This window comes from Gambusia affinis, linkage group LG20, assembly GCF_019740435.1.
Source record: "Gambusia affinis linkage group LG20, SWU_Gaff_1.0, whole genome shotgun sequence".
NCBI lineage: Eukaryota > Metazoa > Chordata > Actinopteri > Cyprinodontiformes > Poeciliidae > Gambusia > Gambusia affinis.
This window is the reverse complement of record NC_057887.1, coordinates 12,856,938-12,871,124: the sequence shown is the minus strand read 5'-3', so window position 1 is coordinate 12,871,124 and position 14,187 is coordinate 12,856,938. Positions and strand designations below refer to the sequence as shown.

Below are 14,187 nucleotides of genomic sequence, written 5' to 3'. Positions count from 1 at the left end.
CAGGATGACCTTGAGTGAAAAAGTTAGTCAAAAAGAATAATGCTAAACATGATAAAAGTGTTCATATTTAAGACAATTTCTCCAATAGCTGCAAAAATAATATAGCATATTGATTATTTTATCATATTAATGTTGCATGTTCATATATTTGTGTTTTTATACATTGTTAAGCAAAAATAGTGAGCTAAACAACCATTTCATCAAATAGGAGTTTTTATATTAGCAAGACTATTACACAGAATATTACATACACGAGGTTAACAACTTTAGCAAGTTCCTTCATTGGATTTTGTGCTCTGCCAGCTAGCCTGCAATCAGCTGCTTCACAGACATGTCGTTTCTAGATTTAAAACAGTGGTACCTTAACAAAAAAAAAAAAGTTACTAGCTACTAGTTTTCAAAATATTTCCGATGGCTAAAATTGAAAATATTTGAGGGAATATACACGAACCTTGAACATCTTCCTTCAAATGCAGAATAGAGAAAATCACAAAATAAATGTAATAATACACTTCAATGATATAAAAAAAGTTGCTAGCATGAAACAAAAGTCAACAGGTCATGTAAGGAAAAAGGATATAAGTTCTGAATGAAACTATTAGGTGTGTGTAGCATAGCTGTTAGATGTATGATTTTATGTGACTTAATGGGAACGAAGTCTGTGTTTACAGATGGGCTGTTGGAGGCTAAAAGAGAGAAAGGAGTGAACCCAAACAAAGACAAAAGAATACCAGAACCAGAAACTAAAACTATAAAGAACAGACATCGACTCAAGAAGAGTCAAACCACAAGCAAAAAGAAAACACTAACCAGATTTTTGACTTCATGACTTCTGAAGAAACATGCCAGGTCATTCATACCACTTAAACTTTTTTGGAATCTGTGTCATTGCAACCAAACACTATCTTTTACTAAGATTTGATGTGACACCAATCAAAGCTGCACTTTAAACATTTACTTGTAGAATTCGTAGCATTTATATTCAGTACTGTTTGTTCCGATACCTCTAAATACAGTACAGCAAACCCAACTACTTTTAGAAATAATTCTTAAAAATAGTTCAAATCTCAGCTTTAGTCTGGGTGTTATGTGTTAGTGAACATTAGAGAAAAATCGGCGTCATAAAGACAGAGTAACACAGTAGAGAGATTGGAGAAAACGTCTCGGAGACGTTTAAAACAAAGCTATGATGTAAAACAATACCTCAATCTTTGAACATCTCAATCCTTCATCTGATGGTAACTCTGTGGCAGAATCATTTGTAAGCAGAAGAGCTATTAGTCATAAACTCCACAAACTGACCTCTGTGGAAGACTGGCAAGAAAGTCACTGATGAACCTGAGAAGTTGTTTTCAGTTAACGGTGAGCAGTGAAACATTTGGAAAATTAGACCTATTTGGACATTTTTTGCCAACAATGCAGACTAACACTCCACATCACTGTGAACACAACATTTACAAAGTGAAACATGAAAGTGGCAGCTTCATACAGTGGGAATACATTTCTTTAGCATGGACAAGAAAGTTGGTCAGCATTGATAGGAAGGTGGATGGAACTAAATACAGGGGCCAATTGTAGAGGAAAAACTGTTGAAGGCTGTATAAGACTATAGTGGAAATTCACCTTTCAGGGTGAGCCTTACAGCAGGAGCTGAGAATGGCCTAGTCAAAGTCTAAACCTCATTTTACTTCAGTATGACTTTGCCCCCAGGAATATGAGAAGGGCAGGTCCAGGCCTGGTGGGATAAAATCTATTCTGCCTGATCTTGAGCTACTTTGCAAATCATAAAACAGTTTTGTTTCAAGAAGAGACGTACTTCCAAAGACTTACAGCTGAGTAACAGCTTCAACACTTTGACTGAGGGAGTCTAACACAAATTCACACCGCACCTTTCAGATGTTTTTTTTTTTTTAGCTGAATGTGTTATGGTGTCACGCATGTATCATCAATTTAGTGTACTTAGGCATATGGTCATGATCTGTCAAAATCAGAAGAGTCTTAAGGAATATGAAAAGAATGCAAAACTATACAAGAATCCATGTTTACATTATCTGTTCAGTTCTGTGCTATTTTGTTTTTGTCATAATTAGTCTTCTCCATTGTTGTTATATAAGTTGGTAATATATTAACAGTGCTGGATGTAATAGATATTTGTCTTAAGCTACTTAAAAGGATGATACCTGGGACTATTTCTGCACAAAAGTAACAAAAGAAGTTGCATCGGTGCAGTAGCAAAAAAAAAAAATGCAAAAAATGAGAAACAAGTGTCTGACCTTCACTCAAATCTCTGGGTCCCCTCTTATCGGATAGATGTAAAGTAAACAAAGGTGTATTGAGAGCATTTTTCCCCTGATATGTGGAGAGGAAATTAATTTCTGTCTCTGATTTTCACAATTCATATTGCCACCATAATTATTAAGAATATCAAAAGATGAAAAGAATAAAGAAACGATTTCAGTTACACTTGAATTAATGGGACTGTGAAGCACATCAATCACTTCTTACCCTTAAGTCGCCATCAAATCAGTTGAGTTAAGACTGTGTTTGACAGAAAACACGCTATTACCCCTGAACCAGGAGCAGCAGCTCTGTCCTCATCAGTCAGCTCAACTGAGACACCATTTTCTTTCTTTTCTTCTTTGCACTTTCATCCAGCCATGTGGATCACTTGATGGAGACCAGCTGACGTGAGGCTCTCACAGCCTCCCGCTCACATACGTTTAACATCATTACTCAACCTTCCAAATCTAAATTAAACTCTCAATATGAATAAATACATGTGTCACGCTCAACCCTGGAGCTTATTGTGAAACATATCACATAACGTCTACCCCATGAATTTATCATAATTAGGATTTTAAGTGCTAACACTGAAACCCTGTCTGTCCAGGGGGGGTTTCTCCTCTTACACATGAAGATTTGACAGCTATACAGGAAATCGTTGCGAGCCAGACGTTATCGTCTGGATGACTGACGTTGACAAGGTGAGAGGATTTCTAAATCGGCTTGGGCCTTCACCACTCAGATCTATAGCAATGAAAATCTCAGAGACTCCAGAAATGTGGCTAAAACACTCATTAAAAACTTACATAAATAAATATATATATATATATATAAATAAAAGCATCCTTGAATTTAGTGATTATTAATAGAACGTAAATGTAAGAAGAAATCATTTTATTTTACTTGTAAGTGCAGAAGTCCTTTTTTTAGATATCTCAAGGGGCTCACAATTTCTTCAGACTGTCAATTTGGAAATCTCAGAAAAAAAGCAGCAAGAAAATGAAACTAGTGCCTTTGTTAAATGAAATTGAATTTATTAAGGTTCTACAGCTGTAGATCAGGGATATTAAAACAAAATACGGTAAATTGGAAACCAGGGAATAAAGCATTATGTCATGCTTACTTTGACATAATGCTTTGACATAGTTAGTTTTGAATCTGTCCCTTAACTCAGAATTGCAAGGTAAAAAAAAAAAAAAAATAAAAAAAATCAGACAAAAAATTAGAATACCCAGAGAAAACATTAGGCCATCAAGAGTCCCTATCCACATAGCTTCCTGCTTTTCAAATCTTAAGTTTGGTTCACTCAGCAAGATTTTTATGCTGATTTGTTACCTTATGGAAAAAAGGTAACGGCTCTATGTGTAGAGCCATTATGGCTCTAAGTATAGTCTAATATTCCTGCCATATACGGAGTGTTAAGAGTGATTTAGTCCACTTGGAAGGATGTCAGGACCACTCAGATCTCAAATCAGTATTGTTCATCATGCTGTTTTGGCCCGATACTCCAGTGTTTTGGGTGTTTCCCAATGATAAAGAATAGTGCAGCCTGTTGAATGTGATGTGTGGCAAATTAGAAAGCGATCTGTGGCTCTGAACTAATGTTTCAATTCAATAGCATTTATGAGATTTCCCTTCGAACATCTGTATGTTTATGTGGGAGATCTGCTGCTTGTAACGTCAATCTTGTCCTTGGTCAACATTTCATTACTATTGGTACAGATTGGACATAGCCCAGTAAATTAAGATCTTCTTCCTGGAGTTCAGCTCTTCCTTCGCTACAATAGACTTGTTTATCTTTAAGACTAAAAACCCATTTGGAAATAAGATCAAAATGGAGTCAGCACTCCTCCTAATCAGAATTGAGCCAGCAGGAGGGACTATATCTGCCCTTTTGACATGGGGTCACTTTAGGACCTCAAGAATGAGCTAGACAGTGTTTCTGTAAAAAAAGATGTCTTGGTTTCCTCCTGGATGGAGAATGCAGGACATCAAATATGATAACTGACTTCAGAAACAGAGAAAATGTGGAGAAAAATTGGTAGTTCAAAAAAATCAAGGCAACGAGAGGCTCAGTGTTAGAGAGGAATCGTTGTATACAGAGGCCACAATGCAGGGTTCAATTCCCAGCCCCAGGCCTTTTACTGCATGTTCTCGTCTCCCTGTTTGTCCTTCTTCCTGTCAAGCTACTTCTAAATAAAAGTCTTTAGGGCCACAAAACCTTTAAAAATGTTTAGCAAATTTAGTGCAATTGCCCAGAGCTAACTACATCATAGACTGATAAGTCAGTGGCCAACTTTGGAGACAGCTGTAACTTCTTAATTCAGACCAGTCAGATGAATCTGTGGTTGTGTTTGGAGAACACCATTATGTTGTATAAAATTGATATTTTGTATGGATCTATTTTGGACTTTAAAACTCCTAACTATGAGGGATACATAGTTTATAGCGTGAGGAAGTTCAGTCACCTAACCAGATCGAAAATTGCACCGTATGACTTCGCCCCCAGGAATATAAGGAAGGCAGGTCCAGGCCTGGTGGGAAGTTCCAGGATCCGTTCTAGAAAGACAGCTACAGAATAAATGAAACGAAAACCCTGTTAAACCAAAAATATATTAAGAAGTCTGATTAGTTTTTTACAGATTTTAGACTAATCTTGATTTTGCAGCTGTACAGATTGTATACATTATTCCATTTTATGGATGAGACTCAATTTCTGTAATCTTGTTGATGCCAGTGCAGGTATAGATTTAGGATTATCCTGCATGATTAAGAGGCTTGAGCTCCATAAGAACAGAAAATATGACAGATGCAGTTTGCTGACGCCACTGTAGATGCTGATAACTTTAAGACATGCGGAAATCAGACATCCATGAGGTTGGCAAATTGTTGTGTGTATAGGTCTTTCCTGCACGCTTCACATAGTAGTCTCCTCTTTAAAATTGAACAATTTCAAACTGTGCAGTTTATGTGTGGATTTTGTGTCTTGTAAGATGTTGTAACTGCAAGAAATCTGGAGCAAACTTTTACTTTCTACACTCGCTTCCACACACAGCGCATATCCGTGACCCCGTTATGTTGCCCTATGCAATCAGATTACTCAGAGACATGAACACTTGACCTGATATCGAGTCAAATGATCTACCCAGTAAACACTTTTGTGCTTTCTCCCCTCCCTTCTGTGTTTTTGCCATAACTTTGTCTTTTCATAAGCATCAATTGTTCCTTTTGATTTCATCAGCTGTACTTAAGAATCTGTGTGTGACAGCCACTTGAATAATTAATATTCAAAATTAACTGCGGTGATTCTCACATTCGTGTCACTGAGTTGGTGTAGTTCATTTATTTATTTATTTTTTAAAATTTCATCCAAATATAAGGTTATTTTTATACTTTTGTAACTGAAAAATGAGCAGTGGATTAGTAGGATTGTGAATCTGTGGTTTGTGTCGGACATCATTCATGTCTCGCTTCATTTTTGTGTTTCATACACAGAAAAAAAACCCAATAGATTCACTAATTTCAGGATGAAATGACAGTAATTTGATACTTCCTCACTGGTATGCTTAAGTGTTACTTTAAATAGATCTTGCTTGAGCAGGTATTTTGTTTTATCATCAGTATAATTAGTTGTATGCTTTAGTTATTACATTTTCTTTGGTTCGTCTTGTTGCATTTAAATGTTTCTTCTTTGGTATTTTGAATTAGACGAGTTAGAGTCAGCACACAGCTTCAGTTATTACAACTAGAAACTAGAGATCAGGCCTGGAATCTGGGTGTAGTGATTAAAGTGTTGTGGCACTGGTCAGGGTTTAATAAGCTTATTTGTGCAATGCAAAAATATGAAAAATTTAGGTTTTGTTTGTTCTATAAGCAGTATTGTTAGATAAGATCAAACTACACTTTATTTTATTATAGAAAGGGAGATCTGTAGCTTATTGCTGTAAGATAGATTCCCTTTTGCTTTTGGGTTGACATAATTTGATTTATCTCCTCTTCAGGCAACGACTTAAAAACTAGTGCAGCTATTTATATTAGTTTTGGGAGATCTTTACAAAAGCATATTCCATCCTGTCTAGTTTTAAGTCCATCTATGTGCAACAAAGGCAGTGGTGGTTTAAATCCTTTACTGTATGTTTTTTTTTTGTTTTTTTTTAACTCATCAGGAACTTGATGTGGTTCGTTCTTTCCCGTTCATTGGCCTGATTGGTTGATATTTGCTTATTACAGATGGTGAGAGACAGATGGTTCATCCAATCATTTAATGTCTTTGTCCTTTTGCAAACACTTTTCATGAACCTTTTCCCCACTGGTCTTTTATGACAAATCTTCTCACATGCCAGGTTAAGGATTTCCTACAGTAATCCCCCTGTCTTTTCTGAATCAATGACACAAATCAAAAGACCAAAAATTGTTTTGCATGTTGCAATAGTCAGAACAAAATTATGCTTTTCAGTTCATTTGCATTGCCTTACTAAAGTATTCAAACCACCCATAAGCCTAATTTACGTCTCCTAGTCCACTCTGCTGTCCATTCAACAGTAAATCCTGAGTGACATAATTTTCATCAACCCATTCAATCTGCCAGGGCTTGTTACTCTCTGTCGATGTCCACATACAGATCTTTGTGTGTATGATGTCTGTACTGTCTGCTGGTCATATTATTTGTGGAATGAGAAAAAACAACAAAAGGTTTCTATTAAAAAAATCAGGTGGAGGAAGTTTGCAAACTGAGGCTGAAGGAACAATGCAAAAACTACATTGATGATTTGGTGAAAAACGACTTCATGCTTAGATTTTCTTTCTTCTCCTCTTTTCTTCTTCTGAGTTGACACTGACCAGTGCATTAATGTCCCCTAAAAGCTCTTGTGTAAACAGTACCTCTACATGGAGACATACGTTTTTCGGCTGAGCTAAACTTCTGTGTTTGTGCTTATCCGTAAGATCTAAACCACTTGAGAGGCATGTAAATGTCAATGTGTACTGGTTTTCACAGAGGAGTTGGATTTCACTGAGAATAAAATGCACACAACTCTGTTTACTAATTAAGTGACTTGTAAAGGAAACTGGCTTCATTATATTTCATTCATGAGCCCAAATGTCCATCATCCATTTCAGGTTTAAAAAAGTTTAAACAATTTAAAATGTATATTTTTACTTCCGCTTTATAATTCTGCACTAGTTTTTATTTTATGCCATATAAAGTCCTGATTAAATTTTGGATCGTATTGAGGCAAGGTGTGAAAAAGTTTTAAACATCCATTTGTAAAAAAATTAGGCTACCTTTGACCACTGACTTTCTGCTCTCATCCGGCTGTTTCTGATAACAATGGATTGCTTCTAGGTTTCAAATTGTATCTTTCTTCATATGAACTCCAAAATCCCAGGAGCTGAAAACCTTATTAAGATGAATGATTGGTGTGCCAGGTTGATGAAGAGAGTTAAAGGAGCTGGTGCACGTTTAACTCTGTATTGCTTTGAATCAAAGCTGGGAGCTGTTGTTCATTAGCAGAGAGTCTCTGATGGCCACCGACTAACTGTTTATCCCATTCTACCTATTAAATATGCCCATGTACCTGAAGATCTCCCTTATTTCTTTCCATCCTTTGCTGTATGAAAGCCCTCCTGTTTTTAACCAAAGGTTCAAAGGTTCTGCTCCAACAGGGGTCGATCTTCAAACAGCAAACGTTCTAATAAAAGGAGCCTAATTCATATGTAGATTCTGAAGGTGTGAATTGTTAAGAAAATTAATATGGAAATGATGATTACAAAACTGACCAACTTCACAAAACAATTCTGCACTTTTAACAGATTTGTAAGAAAAACTACATGTATTATTTTTGGGTTTATCTTCTTGTTGCCTTTTTTCTTTTCCTTTTGTCCTCTGGTTTTGGACCATATTATAAACACTTTGTTATTCTAATAATTATATTTTAGTTTGTATGCCTAATTCTTTTGCATGATCTTTGTATAACAAGTGTAAAATGTAACACATTTAAGTTGGTTAGAATTACTCATCTGGCATAAGATCCAATCATGTGTGTTGCCTCAGAAAATTTAGCTTTTAATCTTGATCTGGAACAGAGATCAGACAAGAGACTGAATAAATTATCGGTAATACTTTGTTTGAAGGGTTGTGAATAAGACTGTCACGACATCATCATAAACATGACATAACACCTATCATGAACATGAGTAAGTATTCATGAATATTTAGGACTGTTGTCAAAAAGTGTCATTTGGTAAATCATGACACTTTTAATACAAAGTTGACATTATTCAAAATGTCTTCATTATGACAACCTGACATTAACCAAGAAATGATGATCTGACATAAATTTGTTATAAAAGTATTACTGACTAAACTTTAAATATTATGTACCTTTATGTTATACTTTTATAACAAATTCATCTGAGATCATGATTTCTTGATTTATGTCAGGTTGTCATAATGAAGACTTTTTCAATGTCAACTTTGTATTAAAAGTGTCATGATTAACCAAATGACACTTTATGACAACAGTCATAAATATTCATGAAGACTCACTCATGTTTATGACGGTGTCATGACAGTCTTATTCACAACCCGTCAAATAAAGTGTTACCAAATTATCTAAAACAAGCATTATTTTTCTTTTGATATCACAGGAACTGTATAAAAAAATCCAAATCCTAATCCTTCCCTAGATCAACTAGAAAAAGTAGCAAAATATCTACATAAAAACACGCCCACGTACAGGAATTAGGATGATGTTATTGTAGAGGCATAAAGTCCACACTAGGATTATGTCAGAATGAATAGATGGGTCAAAAGCCCACGTGCGAACATTCGGCATCTGTGGCATCAAAGAATCGAGTCGTGTTGAACTAAACAGTGGTAGTTCCCTTACTATAGGCAAGAAAGGTGGTGAAGGTCATCAAGATAAAGTAACAGTTGCTGAATAAATAATTTTCTACAGAAAAAAAATTGTACAAATGTTGTCAAAGGTTATCTGTCTACTTATATATGTCCAGTGGTTAATAGGGAAGTTAATAGGGAAGTTGTACAGGTCTGAGGTAATCAATCGAACCAAAGTAGAGGAATAACAGAAACTCAATCAAGCATGGACTTACTCACTCCTTAAGAAAGGAAACCTAGCATTAGTTTTTTTTTTTTGTACTATGGGATTAACCCAGTGAAAACCCAATGCATGCAGCAGGAAAACATGCAAACGCCTCACAGAATAGCTCTTCTTGCTGTCGCAAAAATTAAAGTGGGGAAGAGCCTGCACTTGAAAATTTTGTGATTATAAACTGTTGATAGTGTAACTATAATTCATTAAACATTCAGAGAATCAAAAGAAACAACAACATGCACGGGAAGAGCAAATCAGTTTACATATAAATCACAAATGTGTACCATTTTCTTAACCCTAAACTTCTTTCTACCATCAAATCAATTCAGACAAGAAATGCCTTTTAAGTTTGCCCTCTAAGCTGTTAATACAAAGTCAAAAATAACACATTGATAGTGAATGTCTACCGAAGCCTTTAAATAGAAGTTGTTTGGGAAAAAGACAGAAAAAAAACATTCACCTACTGCACATTGTTTGGTAATCCTACTGCCATAAAAATCCAAGTAAATCCAGCCGGCAAATGTGGAATTTTGGTCGTACAAGAGTTAATTGTTTTATTGTGGCAATATGATGCAGTAACTGGACCCATTTCCTGCCAAATATATTTTGAAACAACGTAATGAAAAACAATCCTTATAAGTGAGAGGTCAAATCTGAACACTACCCAACAGTTGAATCCTTTTGAAGGAGAACAATCACAAATGTTGAACAAAAAGCAGTTTTTGTAGTCCCTTGTGGAGCAGTAATAAAACCGACTCAGATTGCAACTTTTATGCATGATATTTTGATTTTACTGTTTTCTATTCAATTGTGGGTGCAATCTCAGTATGCATTTCTGTTTTAAATCATTTCAGCTTTTTTTATTTGAGGTTGTTTCGATGTCGATGACCACATTCATAAATATGAACCAAAATGTTATCAAAATTGATTAAAGTTGTTCAACACAGCCAGACATTGTCTAATGAGGCTCTGAATGTACTTGTTTGAGTTGCATGTTGTCACTTTGAGTGTTTCTGATGGCAGACTGATGAAATCACACCATGTGGAGAGATTCTGTCTGAAGTATCGTAATGTAATGTAATCTCAGTGATGAGAATTGAGAACCTGTGCAATAATTCGGGCATCCTGTCTTTATGTGTGTATGCGTGTGTATGTGTGGGTGTGCGCGCTGAATCAGAGATGTGTAGAGATGAAGAGGTGATTACAGTCATGACACTGGGGGTTGGATTATGGAGGATTACATGCACACTGACTCTGACACACATACATGCACAGATTTCATGATGACACAAGAGTCTAAATTCAAGGCTAATACTGTCATACAAAAGGGTCAAACAGAGGAGAGAAATAAGGGTTGGATGTATAGGCATGGATTAGGATTCATGTCAGAAACATCAGAAATGTAACGCAGCTTGAATGTGTGACCGTTGCTCTTTTTGCTTCCCTCCCTCTTCCTCTTCCTCTCCTTTCCAGGCAGTAGGCTGCCAACATGGCCATACCCAGGAGACCTCCTCCTCCTCACTCTCCTTGGCCTCCAGTTTTGCTGCTTGTCCTGCTCTTACCCCCACTGCAGGCTCGGCCACTGCTTGTCCACTCGTCCATTAACGTGGCGGTAGTGTTCAGTGGCTCCAGCTATCAGAACGAGGTCAGGGGTCGCCTTAGTGGGGAGAACTTCGCCGATCTGCCAGTGGTAGTTAGCCCTGTGACCGTGCTCGTCAACGACACCAACCCCCGGGACCTGCTAACGCATCTCTGCGACACGATGGCAACAGAGAAACTGCATGGGGTGGTGTTTGAGGACGATGTGGGCTCAGGTGCAGATGCTCAGGTAAAAGCCTTTTTTTTCCTATTATATCTAACTTTACCATAGCATGGTAAATCAATCAATCAATCGAAACAAGTTAAATAAGGTATACCACACATAATAGTCAAGCAACACAAATCTACACCGGGAACCTGCCAGTGACCGCCAGAATGTTAACACACACCCATGATCCACTCTTAAGCATCAACAACCAAAAGACTGCAATCACATCGGACCTAAAATCTGTACTTTGTCAAAGCCCTTTAGTAAGCTGTGAACCCAGAGTCAACTAAAATAACCCTTGGGATAACTCCTGAACTCCAGTCACCACCTCAACAAGAAAAGTGGTGAAGGTTCCCTCCAACACTAGCTACAGGGAACTTTGTAGAGCAAAAAAAAAAAAAAAAAAAAGGGATCAGCAACTCTAAAACATGGATAAACTCAGCAATTATACTCAAAAGACAAAACCCACAGATTTTTTTTTTTTTTAACAATAAGCAGTTTTCTATCTCAAAAGTTAAGCACAGATTTTTTTACATGAAGATCATAAGAAATTCCTGCCATTGCCATGAGACCAACAGCTTTCTTTTCTTGAGACAACCAGCATATGTATGGTGTGGACCGTAGGTGTCACAAAATTGGAACAAGTTGAACAACGTCTTTCTTTGAAAGAAAGAAGTACAAATTTATTGTTTTGCAACCCCATTTTTTGAGTCAAATAAATCTGATCACTCCCTGCAGACAAACTCATTTGTGATCGATGCAAATTCTCTGCGTACTTTTGTAAAAAAGAAAGATAAAATCTACTTTTAACAATTAATGAAAGGCTAATGTATGTGTCATGGCTACTCTTGCATCATAATTAGCTCAAGAAAATGAATGTCACTAAAAATAAAAAGCCCTAGTGGCGAGGTTTGTGGTTTCAAAAAAAAAGAGTTTAACTTTAAAAATAACAGAAATATTCTCTGGGTTGATGTCAAAACTCGTTCAATGTAAACAGTCAGACCAACCACAATCCACAACTACAGCAAAGCAATTATAGGAGGCTATTTTCTCTGGTCATGATGTAATTTAGGATCTATGGAGGTCAAGTTGAGGTCTGAAGCATTTCAGAGGAAAATGCTTATAGGATTCCTAAAAATGCCAACCAAAGCCTCCATTTAATTCAATTCAAGAAGATTTAGTTTCCTTAAATGGTGACATACTGATGGAAAAAAAAAAATATATATCATTTGTGTTTTGTTGAGTCAGACGTAGGAAAGTCTTTGAGGTGTGATCGCCTCAAATTCAGCCTCAGTTTGCAAACTTTTAAAAAAGTACATAGAAGTTGAATCCATACACGTAGATCCTGGGAGTAAAGCTGATCTCCCTGCTAGGAAAATATATTTGAGTAGCTCTGTGCATAAAGGAAGAACACAGCAAAAAAAAAAATGTATAGATCCTTTTTTCATCTCGTTATCCACAAAACTAGGAGAACAAAATAGAAAGATAGACCAAAAATCTTTCTAAAACCAAGCTAACTGACAATTAGATGGTATAAAAGTGTAAGAGGTACAAGATGTCTTAAAAAGGATAACACAAGGAACTTATGCCATATCGCCAGGGTAAAAAAAACAAAAAAACTAAAGAAAACAAAACAAAAAACCTATACACCTCTTTTTCTGCTTTAAATATTTTAAAGGGCTGGCATGACAACTGATACCAACACATTCAGAAATAACCTCAAATGCATAGATTAAAAATGCTCTTTAATTTGACATAATGCAAGAGGTAATTCAGACTAATACTAGCTATCTCAGCAATTCATCTTATTGTCAGTTTTTAAAATGAGTACTGGAGGACATAAGCACTTAATGGAGCATTAAGAGAAGAAAAATCACCATGGCCCAGTTTTGGAATCAGTGAAGAACTTGAGGACACCCACACACCTTCCCAAAGTGTAAACCTCATGGAAGTTATTTATTGAAGTCACTTAACATTTACTTACAGTGGGCCATGAGTAGACCATAGGGAGTAGGTAGATTACTGATATATACATTAAATGGTTGATGGATTAGGTTTAGGATTTAGGTTATGATGGGTTGGACTTGACAATCAGTACAGAATGATGCCTGGCAGACTCCTACTTGTAGCATGCCTGCCGTCATGGAAACGCTGGGCACAAAACAGCTAAAACTACAAATGTGTAAAATGGTGAAACTATCTATAAAGCATCTTCAAGTCTATTTCATTTGTTAGTGAGTGTATAATTTCACAGCTTGTTCTTATGATTTTGAGACATCCACCCATTTTCTATTCCAGGCCATACAGAGCTGTTTCGCCTAGGCAATAGGAAATTTAACATCAGAATCACCCAGTTTGATGTAAGCTCCATCACACTTTATGAAGTATCGGTAATGTTGTCTTAGGTATATTTGTCCCTTCTCTGATTTATCACCCCATTTGCTCAATTCCATGCTTTGTCCGAGCAAAATGTCCCATGGCAGATGGGACCTTTGGTTGTTTTGTACCCAACTTGTTTACATAGGAGACAACCTAAACCACAAATACATAAATTGGAGAAATGGGAAAAATGACCAGCACCCACCTACAAGGCATAAGCACAAAATTCCAGTTTGTTTCATTTGGTTGTGAGTGTATGATTGGATTCCTGACTGTTAATTGATTTAGCTAATCACAAATGTTCTTAATCTGCTCTCCAGGAGTCAATGAGCAAGAGCTGGGGTACAGCCTGAGCAGTTTACCAGTTCATTTCAGGGTGCCACAGAGACACAACCGTTGTCATGCGTAGAGTCAGTTCACAGTAATCTTTTTGCACTGTGGGAGGAAATCAAATTATCTCGAAGACATGGAAACTCCACACAGAAAATCCCAGTCAGGTGTTGACCCAAAATCCCTCTAGCTTCAAAGCAACAATGGAACAACTGTGCACAGCTCTAGTTTTAACCATTTCGCAAGAGATTAAAAGTCTCCCATGAAGATGTA

General features: G+C 36.6%; 1 protein-coding gene across 1 annotated transcript in view; it reads left to right on the top strand.

The window, feature by feature from the left end:
- LOC122822841 (glutamate receptor ionotropic, NMDA 2C-like) overlaps positions 1-14,187 on the top strand; it is a 53,191-nt gene that overhangs the window by 1,914 nt on the left and 37,090 nt on the right. Inside the window, exon 2 of the mRNA XM_044101805.1 lies at positions 10,872-11,226. Within this exon, the coding sequence (XP_043957740.1) occupies positions 10,888-11,226 (339 nt within the window). The 5' untranslated portion in view covers positions 10,872-10,887. The remainder of the gene's footprint in view (positions 1-10,871; positions 11,227-14,187) is intronic.